Source organism: Oncorhynchus nerka, linkage group LG13, assembly GCF_034236695.1.
Source record: "Oncorhynchus nerka isolate Pitt River linkage group LG13, Oner_Uvic_2.0, whole genome shotgun sequence".
Taxonomy (NCBI): Eukaryota; Metazoa; Chordata; class Actinopteri; order Salmoniformes; family Salmonidae; genus Oncorhynchus; species Oncorhynchus nerka.
The window spans coordinates 45,432,165-45,453,836 of NC_088408.1; the positions used below are offsets into that span (position 1 = coordinate 45,432,165).

At 42.5% G+C, this 21,672-nt stretch overlaps 1 protein-coding gene across 1 annotated transcript in view; it reads right to left on the bottom strand.

Annotated features, from left to right (window-relative positions):
* Positions 1-21,672, bottom strand: part of LOC115139566 (protein eva-1 homolog C-like) — a 146,114-nt gene that overhangs the window by 82,097 nt on the left and 42,345 nt on the right. Inside the window, exons 3-5 of the mRNA XM_029677097.2 lie at positions 20,129-20,252; positions 18,928-19,080; positions 2,078-2,221 (exon numbers count right to left, since the gene is read on the bottom strand). Of these exons, the coding sequence (XP_029532957.2) occupies positions 2,078-2,221; positions 18,928-19,080; positions 20,129-20,252 (421 nt within the window). The remainder of the gene's footprint in view (positions 1-2,077; positions 2,222-18,927; positions 19,081-20,128; positions 20,253-21,672) is intronic.

The window sequence follows — 21,672 nt, forward strand, 5'->3', positions numbered from 1 at the left end:
GTCTCCCCTCCCCCTGCCCTACACCCTTTAGTTTCCTTGGCCCCCGATTCCCCCTACCTAGCCCCTTCCTGACACTCACACTCTACATCACTGGAAGTGTGTGTGTGTGTGTGTGGCCCCCTCCTCACACCCGTCACACTCTCTGAAACTGTCCAACAGCACACTCTGGTTATCAAATACAGATAAGGAGGGTCAGACAGCGATTGAGCCTAAATGTCTCCAACAACATGAAAAAGACCAACAAGAGTCTCAAATCTGAGTTGCACTGTTGCTGTTATGATAGGCATTGGACAGCTGTCGGAGACCATTCAAACAGGATTCGGGGCAGAGTTTGATCACCATTAAGGGGTTGTGTATAAGTGTGTGGGTGAGGTGGGCTTAGAAATTGTGTGTGTGTTTGTTGACATGTCCGGTCTGAGAGGCTCCAGACCCTGGTATTGATAGATTGATTCCCTGGATCAGCAGGTGTCTGGACAACGTGTGTGTGTTTTGTTTCAGTTTTCTTGCACTCACACTCTTGCACTGGCTCTATGCACACTCACTGGACCCTACCCTCACACATACTACACGGACACTCCAATGCACACCTAATGCACACACACTACACATGCTCACAAACACACACATGCATATTGACACCACCCACACACACTCCCACTTACACACACTTTCACACTCTTCACATACAGTGCTGCTACTCTGTAATTATCAACCCGGATTGCCTAGTCACTTTTACCCCCATAATTACCTCATACCCCTGCACACTGACCCCTGCACACTGACTCCTTCTATACAGCCTTGTTACTATTATTGTTTTACTATTTCCAAATAACATTTGATTTTTGTTTGTTAATGAATTACAGTGTGACAGCTCAGGATTAGAGTGTGTGTGTGTTAATGAATTACAGTGTGACAGCTCAGGATTAGAGTGTGTGTGTGTTAATGAATTACAGTGTGACAGCTCAGGATTAGAGTGTGTGTGTTAATGAATTACAGTGTGACAGCTCAGGAATAGAGTGTGTGTGTTAATGAATTAGTGTGACAGCTCAGGAATAGAGTGTGTGTGTTAATGAATTACAGTGTGACAGTTTAGGAATAGAGTGTGTGTGTTAATGAATTACAGTGTGTGTGTGTTAATGAATTACAGTGTGACGGCTCAGGATTAGAGTGTGTGTGTGTTAATGAATTACAGTGTGACAGCTCAGGATTAGAGTGTGTGTGTTAATGAATTACAGTGTGACGGCTCAGGATTAGAGTGTGTGTGTGTTAATGAATTACAGTGTGACAGCTCAGGATTAGAGTGTGTGTGTTAATGAATTACAGTGTGACAACTCAGGATTAGAGTGTGTGTGTTAATGAATTACAGTGTGACAGCTCAGGATTAGAGTGTGTGTGTTAATGAATTACAGTGTGACAGCTCAGGATTAGAGTGTGTGTGTTAATGAATTACAGTGTGACAGCTCAGGATTAGAGTGTGTGTTTGTTAATGAATTACAGTGTGACAGCTCAGGATTAGAGTGTGTGTGTGTGTGTGTGTGTTTGTCCATTCGTTTGTGAATGTGTGTGTTAATGAGTTATAGTGTGACAGCTCAGGATTAGCGTGTGTGTGTGTGTGTGTGTGTGTGTATGTGTGTGTGTGCATGTATGCACTGTATGCGTGTGTATGTGTCCATTAGTTTGTGAATGTGTGTGTGTGTGTCTGTTCATGAGTTATAGTGTGACGGCTCAGGATTAGCCTGGGGGTGTGGTGGCTAGGTAGACAGACAGGAAGCCCCTCTCTTCCGTCAAGACAGAAAGCATAAACGAGCACCACTCCATACACAGAGAGTCATCAGACATGAATGACAAAATAGAGAGTGAGAGAGATAGAATGAGAAAGAGAAAGCGAGAGAGATACTGATAGACAAACGACAGAGCTAAGAGACAGACACAAACGTACAGAACGTAGCTGTATCAATCAGCCCCCCCGTCCACATACATGAGAGAACACCTCCCTCTACTGTCTGCATACAGAACTGCTGACTAGGTGTCATGTAAAGAAACTGCTGCTCAGGTGTCGGTACAACTGGAGACTCACCACATGCGTAGATGACACTGAGATATTTCCTGGTGCCCGAGTAGCAGGGGTCCCCAAACTCTTGCGTGGACGCTTGGACGAAACAGCTCTGTTTCCCCTGACACCGTGTCGTCAACACCTGGAGAGCCACGCCCGACTGGCAGTCTGAGATAGAAAGAGAGGGGAGAGAGAAAAAAAAAGAGAGAGGACCAGAGTTCATAGAGAATACCAGTAAGCAAAAACTGAGGGGTCTCGTAGGATGCATTTACTAAGAATTGACAGACACAGGGCAGGGAGGGACTGCAATCTGTGAGCCATATGGCCCCCTTATATCTATGCAGGCTACATTCCATATCATTTAGCTGAGTGGAATCATAAATGTGTTCACAGAGAGCCAGATGTTTTGCTCATTCATTCCTCCTTCATCCTGTTTCCATTGATCATCCTTGAGATTATTCTACAACTTGTTTGGAGTCCACCCGTGGTAAATTCAATTGATTGGACGTGATTTGGAAAGGCACACACCTGTCTATATAAGGTCCAAACGTTGACCGTGCATGTCAGAGCAAAAACCAAGCCATGAGGTCGGGGGAGAAGGGCCTTGGTCAGGTAGGTGACTAAGTACCCGATGGTCACTCTGACAGGAGCTCTAGAGTTCCTCTGTGGAGATGGGAGAACTTTCCATAAGGACAACCATCTCTGCAGCCCTCCAACAATCAGGCCTTTATGGTAGAGTGGCCAGACGGATGCCACTCCTCAGTAAAAGACACATGACAGCCCGCTTGGACTTTGCCAAAAGGCTCCTAAAGACTCTCTGACCATGAGAAACAAGATTATCTGGTCTGATGAAACCACGATTGAACTCTTTGGCCTGAATGCCAAGCGTCACGTCTGGAGGAAACCAGGCACCATACCTACGGTGAAGCATGGTGGTGGCAGCATCATGCTGTGGGGATGATTTTTCAGCGGCAGGGACTGGGAGACTAGTCAGGAATCAGGTTTGAGGCAAAGATGAAGCAAAGTACAGAGAGATCCTCGATGAAAACCTGCTCCAGAGTGCTCAGGACCTCAGACTGGGGTGAACACACAGCCAAGACAACGCAGGAGTGGCTTTGGGACAAGTATCTGAATGTCCTTGAGTAGCACAGCCAGAGCCTGGACTTGAAACCGATTGAACATATTTGGAGAGACCTGAAAATAGCTGTGCAGCAATGCTCCCCATCCAACCTGACAGAGGAATGAGAGAAACTCCCCAAATAGAGGTATGCCTAACTTGTGGCGTCATATCCAAGAAAACTCGATGCTGTAATCGCTGCCAAAGGTGATTCAATAAAGTACTGAGTAAAAGGTCTGAATACTTATGTAAATGTGATATGTTCTTAAGATTTTATAAATTAGCAAAAAAAATTCTAAAAACCTGTTTTTCCTTTGTCATTATGGGGTATTGTGTGTAGATTGATGAGGGGGAAAAAATGATTTAATCCATTTTAGAATAAGGCTGTAACGTAACAAAATGTGGAAAAAGTCAAGGGATCTGAATACTTTACGAAGACACTGTATACAGTTACGGACAAATATTTTCTCACCCTTTTTAAAAAAAAAAACAATTCCCTATTTCGTCTAAAATACGTTGAAATTGAACAAAACTACAGAACCAATTGTATTTTTGTAAACATAAAAGGTTGAGTAAGTAAGATACGTCTTCACAAATTCACCCACATTTCTATTATGTAATTACACTGAACAAAAATAGAAACATAAATGTAAAGTGTTGGCCCCATGTTTCATGAGCTGCAATAAAAGATCCCAGAAAAGTTCCATACGCATTATTTCTCTCAAATTCTGTGCAAAATGTGTTAGTGAGCAATTGTCCTTTGTCAAGATGATCCATCCACCTGACCGGTGTGGAATATCAAGAAGCTGATTAAATAGTATGATCATTACACAGATGCACCTTGTGCTCTGGACAATAAAACGCCACTCTAAAATGTGCAGTTTTGTCACACAACACAATACCACAATGTCTCAAGTTGAGGGATCGTGCAATTGGCTGACAAGGTAAAAATCGGTTGTTCTGCCCCTGAACAAGGCACGTAAACCCACTGGTCCCCGGTAGGCTGTCATTGTAAATAACAATTTGTTCCTGACTGACTTGCCTAGTTAAGTAAAGGTGTAAAAAATGTAATAGAAATCAGTGTAGTTGTTGTCCAGAAAACCAGTCTTGACCTGACTGCAGTTTGGGCGTTGTAAACTCTTTCAATGGACATATGCTCGCCTTCGATGGTCACTGGTACACTGGAGAAGTGTGCACTTCGTGAATGAAGCCTGGTTTCAACTGTACCGGGTAGATGGCGTAGTGTGGGCGAGTGAATATGATGATACGAAATCACATTTTATTGGTCACAAACACGTGATTAGCAGATGTTATTGCGGGTGTAGCAAAATGCTTGTGCTTCTAGCAGTACAGTAATAGTACAGTAATATCTAACAAATTACACAACGAATACCCAATACCCAAATCTAAGTAGGAGTGAATTAAGACTATATACATATGGACGAGCGACGTCAGAGCGGAACGGACTAACATACAGTAGAATAGTATAGAATACAGTATATACATATGAGATGAGCAATGCAAGATATGTAAACATTATTAAGTGAATGAGATACCATAGATTAGCATAGAAAACAGTATATACACATCGTTGTCGGTAAACACAGCACCGATCTGTATTGACAAAGAGTTTGTTTAGGTGGGTTTTTGAGACGTTCAATCAGGCTTTCTTGTGTCTCCTCAGCAATGGGGTCTTTCGGTTTTATCAACGACCAAATGAAGCATTCAAAGAAAGATAACAACCTCCCTACAGTCAAGCATGGGGGAGGTTCAATACTGCTGCGGTGTCCCTTAGCTGCCACTTGTACAGGGGCCTTGAACCCGTGCAAGTCATCATAGACTCAGCAGATCATCAATGTGTTTTGGAGTGCAATATTCAACCAACTGTCCAAAAAACTGCGTGTCAGTTGAAGGTCATGGATGTTCCAGCAGGACAATAATCCACAAACACACATCAAAAGCAACCTGGAATGGTTCAAGAAGATACACTGGACTGTTCTGCAGTGGCCAACTTAGAGTCCAGATCCGAATACATCCATAACCAATGGCAAAAGAGGAAAACAGCACCCCGCAAACTTTGAAGAATTAGAACAGTTTGTTGCTGAAAAGTTGCCAAATTGGCAGTAGAATGCTGCTGTCACGCCCTGACCTTAGAGAGTCTTTTTATGTCTCTAGGGTGTGATTTGGGTGGGCATTCTATGTTCTGTTTTGTTCTCAATCAGGGACAGCTGTCTATCGTTGTCTCTGATTGGGAATCATACTTAGGCAGCCTTTTTCCCCTTCTGTCATTGTGGGAAGTTGTCTTCGTTAGGGTTACTATAGTCCTTGTAAGCTTCACGGTCATTTTTGTTATTTCTTGTTTTGTTGGCGACATTCTAACAAATAAAAGAAAATGTACGCTCACCACGCTGCATCATTGATGGCTACAAAAAGTGTTTGCCTGCCTTGTCGTGGCCAGACTGTGAAAACAAGTATTCCAGGGTGCCAATCATTTTATCCAACTTAAGTTCACAAAAATGAAATTGTTTCTGCAATGTTGAAATTCAACTTCAACTTATTCAACTTAAGAAACAGTGCAAGGATGCCAATATATTTGACCGCATCTGTATCGATGCAATTTGTTTTATTGGCAAATTAAGTGTTGTGTGTATCCTTCTATTTCTCTCTTGAGTGTTTGAAGAATCGTCGGCACTTCAGTCGGGGCACAAAGCGGTACATGAGCCCCGGTCAACGTACAACACTGACTAAGATCATTTTCTATAGACTCAAAGTAGGGAGAGACTCACTCACAAGAACAGAGAACGGGACTAGGGGGCATCTCTGACACACTCTTCCCCACAAAGGCTCTGACCCCCCATTGTCCTCCTTCGGGGGCCTCTGTCCTGACCCATCCCAGGGACATCCTGCGCAGGCCCCCCATTGTGAAAAGGGACACCCAATCTTGTAAGGGTGTGTGGGGGAGGGGGAGAAGGGGGGACACAGACACCTGTCAGAGTGATAGATGGGGCGCTCATTCATCATCACTAAGAGCCTGCCAGACCCCCTCCTACATCTTCAGATCCACCGCTCTTTTTTCTCATCCTCTGGGGAAGGATGTACAGATGAGGCTCCTCTTTTTTCTGGGGGAAATGGACAGAAGGCTATTTTACTTTCCTCCTCCACTCTCTACGCTTGAGATTTAGAAGATATTGTCTGATGTACTAACATGCTGTGACCACATCTATTCCAATGGTGTACATTAAAGGTATGTGCTATCCGGCATCCTTGGGACATCCCTAACCCATTGAAGTTGACATTTAAAATTGTCATGGTTAAGGTTGGGGATAGGTAAAGGTTAGGGGTTAGGGTAGGGACGACCCAATGATCCCAGATAACACTTAAAAGTGCAGGTAAGGTAATAGCAAATGTGTAGGATCATATATTACTCATATATTACTCATATATTATATACAGTTGAAGTCGGAAGTTTACATTTACATTACATTTAAGTCATTTAGCAGACGCTCTTATCCAGAGCGACTTACAAATTGGAGTTTACATACACTTAGGTAGGAGTTATTAAAACTTGTTTTTCAACCACTCCACAAATTTCTTGTTAACACACTCGGTTAGGACATCCACTTTGTCAAGTAATTTTTCCAACAATTTTTTACAGACAGATTATTTCACTTATAATTCACTGTATTAGAATTTCAGTGGGTCAGAAGTTTACATACACTAAGTTGACTGTGCCTTTAAACAGATTGGAAAATTTCTGAAAATGATGTCATGGCATTAGAAGCTTCTGATAGGCTAATTGAGATCATTTGAGTCAATTGGAGGTGTACCTGTGGATGTATTTCAAGGCCTACCTTCAGACTCAGTTGCTTGACATCATTGGAAAATCAAAAGAAATCAGCCAAAAAATGGTAGACCTCCACAAGTTTGGTTAATCCTTGGGAGCAATTTCTAAACGCCTGAAGGTACCACATTCATCTGTACAAACAATGGTATGCAAGTATGAACACCATGGGACCACACAGCCTTCATACCACACAGGAAGGAGACGCGTTCTGTCTCCTAGAGATGAATGTACTTTGGTGCGAAAATCCCAGAACAACAGCAAAGGACCTTGTGAAGATGCTGGAGGAAACAGGTACAAGAGTATCAATATTCACAGTAAAACGAGTCCTATATCGACATAACATCAAAGGCCCCTCAGTAAGAAAGAAGCCACTACGGTTTGCAACTGCACATTGGGACAAAGATCATAATTTGAGAAATGTCCTCTGGTCTGATGAAACAAAAATAGAACTGTTGGACACAATGACCATTGTTATGTTTGGAGGAAAAAGGCGGAGGCTTGCAAGCTGAAGAACACCATCCCAACCGTGAAGCATCATGTTGTGGGGGTGCTTTGCTGCAGGAGGGACTGGTACACTGCACAAAATAGATGGCTTCATGAGGACGGAAAATTGTGGATATATTGAAGCAACATCTCAAGACATCAGTCAGGACGTTAAAGCTTGGTCGCAAATGCGCAGCTGCGGTCATCCCCCTCTTCAAATGGGGGGACACTCTTGACCCAAACTGCTACAGACCTATATCTATCCTACCCTGCCTTTCTAAGGTCTTCGAAAGCCAAGTCAACAAACAGATTACCGACCGTTTCGAATCTCACCATACCATCTCTGCTATGCAATCTGGTTTCAGAGCTCGTCATGGGTGCACCTCAGCCACGCTCAAGGTCCTAACCGCCATCGATAAGAAACATTACTGTGCAGCCGTATTCATTGATCTGGCCAAGGCTTTCGACTCTGTCAATCACCACATCCTCATCGGCAGACTCGACAGCCTTGGTTTCTCAAATGACTGCCTCGCCTGGTTCACCAACTACTTTTCTGATAGAGTTCAGTGTGTCAAATCGGAGGGTCTGCTGTCTGGACCTCTGGCAGTCTATGGGGGTGACACAGGGTTCAATTCTTGGACCGACTCTCTTCTCTGTATACATCAATGATGTCGCTCTTGCTGCTGGTGAGTCTCTGATCCACCTCTACGCAGACGACACCATTCTGTATACTTCTGGCCCTTCTTTGGACACTGTGTTAACAACCCTCCAGGCAAGCTTCAATGCCATACAACTCTCCTTCCGTGGCCTCCAATTGCTCGCAACTACAAGTAAAACTAAATGCAAGCTGTTCAACCGATTGCTGCCTGCACCTGCCCGCCTGTCCAACATCACTACTCTGGACGCCTCTGACTTAGAATACGTGGACAACTCCAAATACCTAGGTGTCTGGTTAAACTGTAAACTCTCCTTCTAGACCCACATCAAACATCTCCAATCCAAAGTTAAATCTAGAATTGGCTTCCTATTTCGCAACAAAGCATCCTTCACTCATGCTGCCAAACATACCCTTGTAAAACTGACCATCCTACCAATCCTCAACTTTGGCGATGTCATTTACAAAATAGCCTCCAATACCCTACTCAACACATTGGATGCAGTCTATCACAGCGCAATCCGTTTTGTCACCAAAGCCCCATATAATACCCACCATTGCGACCTGTATGCTCTCGGTGGCTGGCCCTCGCTTCATACTCGTCGCCAAACCTACTGGCTCCAGGTCATCTACAAGTTTCTGCTAGGTAAAGCCCTGCCTTATCTCAGCTCGCAGGTCACCATAGCATCACCCACCAGTAGCACGCGCTCCAGCAGGTATATCTCTCTGGTCACCCCCAAAACCAATTATTTCTTTGGCCGCCTCTCCTTCCAGTTCTCTGCTGCCAATGACTGGAACGAACTACAAAAATCTCTGAAACTGGAAACGCTTATCTCCCTCACTAGCTTTAAGCACCAACTGTCAGAGCAGCTCACAGATTACTGCACCTGTACATAGCCCACCTATAATTTAGCCCAAACAACTACCTCTTTCCCTACTGTATTTATTTTATTTATTTATTTTATTTTGCTCCTTTGCACCCCATTATTTGTATTTCTACTTTGCACATTCTTCCACTGCAAATCTACCATTCCAGTGTTTTACTTGCTATATTGTATTTACTTTGCCACCATGGCCTTTTTTTGCCTTTACCTCCCTTATCTCAGCTCATTTGCTCACATCGTATATAGACTTTTTTCTACTGTATTATGGACTGTATGTTTGTTTTACTCCATGTGTAACTCTGTGCCGTTGTATGTGTCGAACTGCTTTGCTTTATCTTGGCCAGGTCGTAATTGTAAAGGAGAACTTGTTCTCAACTTGCCTACCTGGTTAAATACAAGTGAAATAAATAAATAAAAATGGGTCTACCAAATGGACAATGATCCAAAGCATACTTCCAAAGTTGTGGCAAAATGGCTTAAGGACAACAAAGTCAACATTTTGGAGTGGCCATCACAAAGCCCTGACCTAAATCCTTTAGAAAATTTGTGGGCGGAACTGAAAAAGCGTGTGAGAGCAAGGAGGCCGACAAACCAGACTCAGTTACACCAGCTCTGTCAGGAGGAATTTGACTAAATTCACCCAACTTATTGTGGGAAGCTTGTGGAAGGCTACCTGAAACGTTTGACCCAAGTTAAACAATTGAAAGGCAATGCTACCAAATACTAATTGAGTGTATGTAAACTTCTAACCCACTGGGAATGTGATGAAAGAAATAAAAGCTGAAATAAATCATTCTCTCTACTATTATTCTGACATTTCACATTCTTAAAATAAAGTGGTGATCCTAACTGACCTAAAACAGGGAAGTTTTACTAGGATTAAATGTCAGGAATTGTGAAAAACTGAGTTTACATGTATTTGGCTAAGGTGTATGAAATTTCCAACTTCTACTGTATTACTGATATATTACTGATATATCACATATTACTCATATATTACTCATATATCACATATTACTCATATATCATATATTACTCATATATTACTGATATATTACTGATATATTATATATTTCTGATATTACTCATATATCATATTACTGATATATCATATATTACTGATATATTACACATATATCATTGATATATTACTGATATATTACTCATATAACATATATTACTGATATGTGTTTAATGATAGCAACTCCGTCAAGTTTGAAGCACAGAATCCCAAAAGGACTGCTGTAGTAAAGAAGCCCAGAGCCCGTTTTCACGAAAAATCTCAGAGTGGGAGTGCGATCTAGGATCCTCCTGTCTAGGTCCTCCTGTCCATGTAATTATATTAATTGTGATCTAAAGGTGAAACTGATCCGAGATTAGCACTCCACTCTGAGACGCTTTATGAATAAGTGCCCATGGCTGCTTTTCTAAGGCCTGCTGGTTAAGGAGGGTTCAGAATTGTATACCTTTAGCATTGCCAGACTGGTGAGTTTGCACTTTTAGGACTATTCCATTTTTTCTGATGTGCCAGGCTAGCCCAACTGAATACGTCAAAGTATTTGAAAGAAAACAAAATTAACTATTTGAACCAAGGTTTGGTCGGGACAACCGGACACCCACAAAACCATTTGGGAATGTTTCCCCTGGTTCTGCATGGATGCCCTTAGGCAGACACAGACCATAAAAACCCAAAACAGACCAAGTAGTAGAGAGATGGGGGAGTTCCCTTTGAAAACAGACACTACTGAACTCACTCACATTGTGTGTGTTCTTGCATATATCTGTGTGTGTGTGTGCTCGTGCATTTGTACATGGGTGTGTGTGTGTGTTTGTGCCTGTGTGTGTGTACTGCCATCCCACACTCCAGCCCCAGAGAGATGAGAGGACAGGCTACTCCTCAGGCGTCAACAGACTCAGGACGAATGATGGAGGTCACAGCTAAAATAGCCCAACTCAGGAGCTAAAGAGCAACACAGACACCAGTTGAATCCTTCATCCTTTCTTTGAAATAAGACAATTACTGAATTGGAGGAAGCTATGATAGTGGAGATCCCATTTAGATGAATTACTACTTGATCATTTAAAGAATAATATGGCCATTTTGTCACACCCTGATCCGTTTCACCTGTCTTTGTGATTGTCTCCACCCACCTCCAGGTGTGTCCTGTTTTCCTCATTAGTCCCCGGTGTATTTATCCCTGTGTTTCCTGTCTCTCTGTGCCATTTCGTCCTGTTTTCCCCGTTAGTTCACAGTATTTATCCCTGTGTTTCCTGTCTCTCTGTGCCAGTTTGTTTTGCCAAGTCCACCAGCGTTTCTCCTAGCTCCTATTTTTTCCCCTTTTTGTTTTCTTCTGGTTTTGACCATTTGCCTGTCCTGACGCCGAACCCGCATGCCTGACCCCTCTGCCTGTGGTGACCTCGAGCCTGCCTATCCCCTTGTACTGTTTGCACTCGGACCTGATCACTGAACCTCTGCCAGACGTTCCTGAACGCTCCCAGCCAGATCGGACACGCTGTAATTCCCCACCAGGATGTGTTGCCCTGGCAGGTTCTGAACGTTGTGGGAGTAACGCTTACACACGTCAATAGGTTTGCAGTTTGCTCATCGAACCCCCACTACTCGCCCTCACTAAACACTCTCCCTGCACGAAACCAGCCTGACACACTGGCAACGGCTTATACAGTCCTCATACAGAGTGTTTTCACTCCTCAACAGTAAAACAGGTACGTAGGAAAATAAAATAAAAAGGTGTACTGTCGCCAAATATGTAACATTTGATCTCAAATCCAAAACGCTGGAATGTAGAGGCACATTTTTAATTGTAGCTTCACTGTCCAAATATATATGGTGTTGAATGATGTGCTAACAGTTGAAACCACAACACAGTCGGTTCCCTTTACATTCAGTGAATTCAGGAAGTAATTCCAATTATCCTCAATGCTTCTCTTTACTTTGTGAATTGAATGAATTGAAATGGAACTAACCCCATCCCTGTTGCCCACTTCCAGTGCATTGTTAATTGAGACCGGTCTTAAGAAAGGCATTGTGCTGAAAACGTTGACATTAAACCATTCTAATCACCTTGTTTCTGTTTTTTGATTGTACCACTACAAAATGACTAATCAGGCTCTGTATAAAGATGACAGTGTGTGTGCGTTGTAGTGACATTCATCTCAGTAGCACATGACTATAAAAACACCATGATGTGTGGGAGTAGGCCCATAACTCCTATCACACGGAAGCAGGTATAAAGATGATGTCTCTGTGTGTGTGTGTGTGTGTGTGTGTGTGCATATATAAAAATAGTTCAAATAAAGAAAAAAAACCTTGAATGAGTAGGTGTGTCCAAACTTTTGAATGGTACTGTATATATATATATATATACACAGTACCATTCAAAAGTTTGGACACACCTACTCATTCAAGGGTTTTTCTTTATTTGAACTATTTTTTACATTCTCAAATAATAGTGGAGACATCAAAACTATGAAATAAGAACAGAAAGTGTTAAACAAATCAAAATATATTTGACATTCTTCAAAGTAGCCACCCTTTGCCTTGATGATGGCTTTTCACACTCTTGGCATTCTCTCAACCAGCTTCATGAGGTAGTCACCAGGAATGCATTTCAATTAACAGGTGCGCCCTGTTAAAAGTTCATTTGTGGAATTTCTTTACTTCTTAATGCATTTGAGCCAATCAGTTCTGTTGTGACAAGGTAGGGGTGGTATTCAAAAGATATGTCACCAGCAAAGCACCCCCACATCTCCTCCTCCATGCTTCATGGTGGGAACCACTCATGCAGTGATCATCTACTTTGCATCTCACAAAGACACAGCGGTTGGAACCAAAAATCTCAATTTTGGACTCATCAGACCAAAGGACAGATTACCACCAGTCTAATAATCGTGTTTCTTGGCCCAAGCAAGTCTCTTCTTCTTATTGTCCTTTGGTAGTGGTTTCTTTGCAGTAAATCGACCATGAAGGTGTGATTCACGCAGTCTCCTCTGAACAGTTGATGTTTCTGTTACTTGAACTCTGTGAAGCATTTATTTGGGCTGCAATCGGAGGAGTAGTTAACACTAATCAACTTATCCTCTGCAGCAGAGGTAACTCTGGGTCTTCCTTTCCTGTAGCAGTCCTCATGAGTCAGTTTCAAAATAGCACTTGCGCTTTTGCGACGGCACATTAAAAGTTCTTGCCATTTTCCCGAATTGAGTGACTTTAATGTCTTAAAAAACCTCTTAGGGAAGCTGCGAATTTTCTCAGGTTTTTGTTAAAAATCGCGCAACATTTCAGCGCCCTGCTATTCATGCCAGGAATATAGTATATGCATATGATTAGTATGTGTGGATAGAAAACACTCAGACGTTTCTAAAACTGGTTAAATCACGGCTGTGACTATAACAGAATGTGCGTTTCATCGAAAAGTGCAGGAAAATCTGATCACTGAAAATGGAAATAAATATCCATGCGCCACTTCCAGGAATAGTTAAAGGTAAACCGGATTAAATGAGGCCGAGGTTGCAGTACCTACAGCTTCCACACGATGTCTAGAGTCTTGTCATTTGCTTCGGCTTTGATTCTTGGTCAAACCGACACAAGGGAACCGATTCCCTCCGGTCTCCGACCGGATATTTTGGTTGAGATTTCTCCGGACATTATTTCCAGACGGACACCCATAGAATTTACATCGCCTCCTGATGAATTTTATCGCTTATTAACGTGTACTAATACCTACAGTTGCATTACAAAAGTATTTTGAAGTGTTTTGTGAAAGTTTATCGTCGACTTTTTTAATTTAAAAAAATGACGTTACGTTATAAAACGCTATTTTTTTTCCGTTGTTCACACAGTATTCATAGATCGATATCTAGGCTATATATTTAATCGAAAAAAGACCCAAAATGATGTTTATGGGACATCTAGGAGTGCCAAGAAAGAAGCTCGTCAAAGGTAATGAATGTTTTATATTTTATTTCTGCGTTTTGAGTAGCCCCCGGCTATCGCAAAATCTGTCGTTAGGTGACGTTGCTGTATTCTGGGGGATACATGCTATCAGATAATAGCTTCTCATGCTTTTGCCGAAAAGCATTTTACAAATCTGACTTGGTGGATAGATTCACAACGAGTGTAGCTTAAATTCAGTACATTGCATGTCCATTTTAATGAAAGTTTGAGTTTTATCAACCACTATAGGTGGCGCTCTTGAATATTTCCGCTGATTGATGTTCCTACCACGGGACCACGGCCCTAACAAGTTAAAGTAATGATGGACTGTCGTTTCTCTTTACTTATTTGAGCTGTTCTTGCCATAATATGGACTTGATCTTTTACCAAATAGGGCTATCTTCTGTATACCACGCCTACCTTGTCACAGAAGTAAATCAATTCCACAAATGTACTTTTAACAAGGCACACTGTTAATTGAAATGCATTCCAGGTGACTACCTCATGTATCTGGTTGAGAGAATGCAAAGAGTATGCAAAGCTGACATCAATGCAAAGGGTGGCTTCTTTGAAGAATGTCAAATATACCGTTTTTTGGTTACTACATGATTCCATATGTGCTATTTCATAGTTCTGATGTCTTCACTATTATTCTACAATGTAGAAAATAGTAAAAATAGAGAAAAACCTTTGAATTAGTAGGTGTGTCCAAACTTTTGACTGGTACTGTATAAAAATATATACATTCTGTAGGCCTACATCTAAAACCATGAGTACACTGGCTCGCACATGCATGCGTGCATTGGTACAAACGCACGCGCCTGTAAACTGTACACACCTCTGTGTAAACTGATATCAGATTATCTGTTGAGTCAGAGGGGTATGAAAACAATCATGTGGCGCCTAAACACAATGTGTGTGTGTGTGTCACAGCCACTGAATGTCCCTCCTGTGTCATTTCCTGGCATTCAAGCGATTCGTCACTTCTGCACACTTCTGTCTCCGACTCGATCTGTTATTATAGAGTTAACCAGAGTAGAGTCAAACACACACAGACTTTATTTTTTTTACCTTTATTTAACTTGGCAAGTCAGTTAAGAACAAATTCTTATTTTCAATGACGGCCTAGGAACAGTGGGTTAACTGCCTGTTCAGGGGCAGAACGACAGATTTGTACCTTGTCAGCTCGGGGATTTTAACTTGCAACCTTCCGGTTACTAGTCCAACGCTCTAACCACTAGGCTACCCTGCCGCCCCATAACATATGTATGTTCTACTTGAGTTCATACTCAAATCAGCATACAATTTAAGGGCTCATTTCCAATTCATTAAATTGCATTTGAATTCACTTTCTGAGTTGACTGAATTGTAAACAACCCTGCTATCAAACTGGCTCTTGGTATTAGATAGATCTTCATTTGTCTAGCCAAAGTTACACTGAGGACAATTTAGATGTCAGGGGGTGTGTGTGATGCTAATGGGTCAGATGACAGAGTCCTGAACTTGGCCCTGTCCCCCTCGCTTTGAAGATTCTTCTGATGCCACCCCCTCCTCCTCCTCCAAATAAGAGCGCACAGATCACAGGGCAAGTGTGAGTGTATACACGTGTGTGCTTGTGTGTGTGTTGATTTCAGAATAGTCTTCTTCAGACTACAGAACCAGAGCAATACTTTTAATTACAGAGGAAGAACACAAGTGTACTGTACGTACCTTCCAGGCTCGATTTCACACCACATTTAAAGACTAACCTAGAAAACTCAAGCACCACACAGACAGTCTCTCCAGACACACACATTTAAAGACCAACCTAGAAAACTCAAGCACAACACAGACAGTCTCTCCAGACACACACATTTTAAGACCAACCTAGAAAACTCAAGCACCACACAGACAGTCTCTCCAGAAACACACATTTTAAGACCAACCTAGAAAACTCAAGCACCACACAGACAGTCTCTCCAGACACACACATTTAAAGACCAACCTAGAAAACTCAAGCACCACACAGACAGTCTCTCCAGACACACACATTTTAAGACCAACCTAGAAAACTCAAGCACCACACAGACAGTCTCTCCAGACACACACATTTGTCGTAGTATTCCACGGAAGGGAAAAGCAATTAAGATAATTAACACTGTCTGTCTGGCCTGTCACTCAAGCACCCTCACCTCCTCTGCATGGTGACATGGAAGCCACATCAAAGACAAGAAGACACGGGGGGATCAAGTAATGGAACAGTTTGTGGGGAAGTGGGGGGGGAGAGGGAAAGTAACAATGACAGGGAGAATATGAGAAAAAAAGGGTTTGAGGGAGAAATTTCCGTCATATAAAGGACCACAGATCTGTGCAAAATGTTCTGTTAACCCTCCCTATAAACGGCCATTGTTGAGAAGGTTTCAAATGAATGAACTCTTACAGATGAGGTTCACCACATTTTTGCACAGATCTGTGCTCTTTTGCATGATGATGTCACCGTGAGTGTATTAGGCTGTAAAGAGAGCCGTGAACTAAGTCTGACACACACACACACACACTTCTGTCTTAATGGTAGTGAAACCGTATAGCCTCTTAAATGTTACTAAATGTCATCGAAAATGTAATTTACGTAAACCCCAAAAGTAATGATTCATCATGAGAGGACCATAAAAAAGAACTAGTAATGCTGCATACTCCAAGAAAGGTTAACATCTCACCTTTCTGGTAAAAATAGTTATACACTGCTGATGTGTAGTCACTTTTGAGGACATAAGCTCAAGTACACAGTACAGATATGATAACAATATGAAATATTTCCTATTCAACCAAACATTATGACTAAGGCTTGAAATGACTTAGTTTTTATTTCTAAATATAATATAATCCATTTATAAAACAACTAATTATAATATTTCACATTCCTTCCACCTTCCTAACTGTAAAATACATATTTGTATATTTAGTGTTTGAGAAAACGTGCATATTTTGTAAAGGTCACTCTTGATCAAAATGTCTGCCCCCATGTCCTACAGAGCTATAACTTGGCCTTCTGAACTTGTTAGGAAGTCGCCTTTCATCTCATATCCATCTATTCATCTTAAAATCTGTTAATTATTTTTTTATTACTGGCTATAAATCGATCTCTAAACGTGCTACATTGACGAAACCACTATCTAATGCTGCGTTACGATTAGGGTTGAATGGCGGGTACAGGGTTACCGAGATTTACCACCCAAAACCCCTCCCTTTTCCAGGGATAAAAACTGCGAGAAACCGGTCAAATATAATAAATTATTTATATGAACATCATGGCATGAAAGGGAACTGTTAAATTATATGCGATCAACGCTCAGGGTGGGGACAGTTCACAATGCATGTAGACCTATCATCTCATTATGGTCACTTTCTTTGCTTGTGACAGGTAGGCCTACATTTGCTACAGTAATATTAAGAACGAATGTGGATTTAATTTACCCATCTCCATCTGGCTTTTGGAGTTCACCTTGTTTTTGAATTGTAAAGATGATGAAACTCATTTTAATTGGAGCTGCAGAGTTTTAAAACAGCCTATCACTAAATTATTGTTGCTTTAAATCAGTGTACTCGCGAGCACTCTCACAGTCTTTCTCTCTATCAACTCCATTCAAATTGCATCCAAAATAGATAATCCTGTTCTAGATTGATATTTAGCCCTATACAGTACCTTCGGAAAGTATTCAGACCCCTTGACTTTTTCCATATTTTGTAACGTTACAGCCTTGTTCGAAAATGGATTAAATACAAACATTTCCTCAGCAATCTACACACAATACCCCATAATGACAAAGGGAAAACAGGTTCTTTGACATTTTTGCTAATTTGAAAAATAAGTCAAACTGAAATACCTTATTTACATAAGTACTCAGACCTTTTGCTATGAGACTCGAAATTGAGCTCAGGTGCAAGTTGGAAGAAGTTTGGAACCACCAAGACTCCTCCTAGAGCTGGCTGCCCGGCCAAACTGAGCAATCGGGGGAGAAGGGCTTGGTCAGGGAGGTGACCAAGAACCCAATGAGTAGAGTAGGGTGGCCCGGATGGAAGCACATTTCAGCCCACTTGGAGTTTGCCAAAGGGAACCTAAAGACTCTTAGATAAACAAGATTCTCTGGTCTGATGAAACCAACCTGGTTTCATCCAACCTGACAGTGCTTGAGAGGATCTACAGAGAAGAATGGTAGCGTCATACCCAAGAAGACTCAAGGCTGTAATCGCTGCCAAAGGTGCTTTAACAAAGTTCTGAGTGAAGTGTCTGACTACTTATGTAAATGTGATAATTCCGTTGTGTTTTTTGGCACTGTACAAGTGACCGGTCGGGAGTAGGCTACTAAGTGACAGCGAGCGAAGAGCAAAATAATCCTAAAATTTCCACACCCTAATTGTTGGCTAACCAATACCCAAACAGATATTCAGTGAAAATAAAAATCTAATTGATTTATCAAGACCAGTCCCCATGCTGGTCTCAGAGCAGCACGAAACGGTGCTGAAATAGTTGACCACACGCGGGTTGGCTATTGCTTCAAATCCTATTATAATAACTGGATGACTTTGGGTGTTTCCAGTAAGCAACACTTTGTTGCCTTCGCTAGCCTACTTTATCTTTAAAAGAACTCCGGCACAGTGAAGAGAAAGGAACCTTAAATAATTCAACAATAAAGTGATTGAACCCGCCAGGTATTTTGACTCGGCCTGTCGGAGGTGAAGGCCCAGAGCTCACAGATGTGCCTGGCATGGATTTCACTCACCAATGACAAGTGACTCTCCGCCAATAACGCCTGGCTCTGGACCGATGCATCATATACCCCAAGTTTAAGACCCAGGAGAAACTCTAGGTCCTCGTCATTACAAAGACGCTTTAGGCCCAGAGTTCTGGGCCCCAGAGGTCAAGGAAAACTCCAGGTTCTATACATGGGTGATGGTCTTACCTACGGACGACGCCCTCCTGTGGTGGGTAGGACACTCCAGGGTACCCTGCTGGGTTCGACCGAACATGGCCGAGTAGACGGCGATCTGCATTCCCCGTTTACAGGTCAGCTTCATTCTCTCCTCCTCGCACGCCACCTGACTCTTATACTCATCTGGTTTAGAAGATGGGGTGAGAGAGACCTTAGTATTATTGTACACACACACACACTTTAACCCTTTTTCAGGCTCAGGCTTACTCTGAAGTTTGACTTTTATATTTTCAATGTGAGTGTGCTTTTGTGCATATTCCAGTGTGTGTTCTCCATCCTTCTTTCCATTCATCCTTTTCCAAGCGCCCTTAGCCTTTTCTCAATCCTTCTCTACTACAACACTGAAATCTCCATCCCAACTTTCAACCTCTCTCCCCATCCATCTTTCCTCCCCTTTCTCTCCTTCTCACAGTGGAGTGTATAATTCCAGGCAGACCCAGAATAACGGTGAAGTAATCCCACCACCCAGAATGTTGTAGTGACTAAAGGAGCGTGCCAAATGGCACCCTATTCCCTATGTAATGCAATATTTTACATACTAGCCCTATGAGCCCTGGTCAAAAGTAGTGCACTACTGTTTCCATTTGGGACACAGACTTAAGTCCATTCATGTCATTCCTGAGGCGTGGTCACTCACACTCACACTGACCCCTCCCGTACCCTGACCATGAACCAATCAACAGCTCTTTTGTCCTGTCACTTAACCAATAACTTCTGGCGAGAGAGAAATGTCTCAGTGTTATCTAAGTGCGATTTTAGTGAGGCGTAACAAGAAGGTGTCACTTCCTCTGAAAAGGAGAGGGAGGGAGAAAGAGAGAGCTGGGTTTGCATCCAATACATATTAGTATTCTCAGTATTATCTCCTTCCCTCTGGCTCGCTCTCTCTCCCTCTTTGTGTATGTGTGTGTCTCTCTCGCTCTGTGTCCATAGTTTTGATATCATGGCTAATGGAGGTACTTTGGGTATTGAGCTCTGTCACAGGTCACTGTCACTGGACTGTGTGTGGAATACCTGTGCATGGCTAAACATAGGCTTCCGCTTCCGTTTCTGCCCATTTAGTAGGAATGGGATTGAAACCGTGTATATATTGTCACTGGGGTTTTCTGTGTGTGTGCGTGCAGGTCTCTCTGAGTGTGTCAGTTGAACTATAAAGAGACTTTGGGGAACTTACTAGGCCTGCAGTTGTACCACACAATGAGGTGTTTGCTGCTGCTGGGGCACGGGTCCATCCCAAAGAGACGACTGTTGACAAGGACCTTACAGCTCCTCCTGTCCTGGCACTCATCCAACATTTTCTAAAGAGAGAGAGGGGAAGAGGGAGAGAGAGCAATGAGCAAGCATTGGTGAGATCGGCGGCACACAAACCTAAAACCACTTCAAAACACCCTAACGCCCCCTTCTCCTCCCACGCCATGGGAACAGTAGAACAGCTGCAAAGAAGCTACACTCCAGTCACTTCCGTGTATCAGATTTCAGTCTTACACCTTTCCTTCTTTTTCTTGTTTTGACACAGCTGAGTAACATTCAAGAATCTAGTACATTCCACAGCAAGGAATTGAGGAATTCCCCCTCAGTCTCACCAAATTCCCTGGAAGTTTATTGAAAAATAACAAAAAGGCCGGAGTTCAGTCATTTCCCCCCCAGAACGCATCACACTGTTGACATGGGCCGCCCTTATGCTGGGAGGTGCCTATTTATGGTTGACCACAGTGTGGCACTGGGAGTTGTGATGGGTAGGACGGTGCCCACCGCCGGCGAAGCTAGCACTCGAGCTGTGAGTTCCACTAAAACAAACAGAGACACATACCTGTTCTTCAGGTGTGTGCTGCCGACGTTTATGTCATGTCATCACGCTTCATTAAGGAGACACAATGGCCAGGGACGTGATATATTAGAAAAAGCAGCTTGTGACATCATACCCCCAGAATGAACAGAGTGGTGAAAAAACAGCTTGCAACATCATACCCCCAGAATGAACAGTGGTGAAAAAACAGCTTGCGACATCATACCCCCAGAATGAACAGAGTGGTGAAAAACAGCTTGTGACATCATACCCCCAGAATGAACAGAGTGGTGAAAAAAACAGCTTGTGACATCATACCCCCAGAATGAACATAGTGGTGAAAAACAGCTTGTGACATCATACCCCCAGAATGAACATAGTGGTGAAAAACAGCTTGTGACATCATACCCCCAGAATGAACATAGTGGTGAAAAACAGCTTGTGACATCATACCTCCAGAATGAACAGAGTGGTGAAAAAACAGCTTGTGACATCATACCCCCAGAATGAACAGTGGTGAAAAAACAGCTTGCGACATCATACCCCCAGAATGAACAGAGTGGTGAAAAAAACAGCTTGTGACATCATACCCCAGAATGAACAGAGTGGTGAAAAAACAGCTTGTGACATCATACCCCCAGAATGAACCGTGGTGAAAAAACAGCTTGTGACATCATTCCCCCAGAATGAACATAGTGGAGAAAAACAGCTTGTGACATCATACCCCCAGAATGAACAGTGGTGAAAAACAGCTTGTGACATCATACCCCCCAGAATGAACATAGTGGTGAAAAACAGCTTGTGACATCATACCTCCAGAATGAACAGAGTGGTGAAAAACAGCTTGTGACATCATACCCCCAAAATGAACAGTGGTGAAAAACAGCTTGTGACATCATACCCCCAGAATGAACAGTGGTGAAAAACAGCTT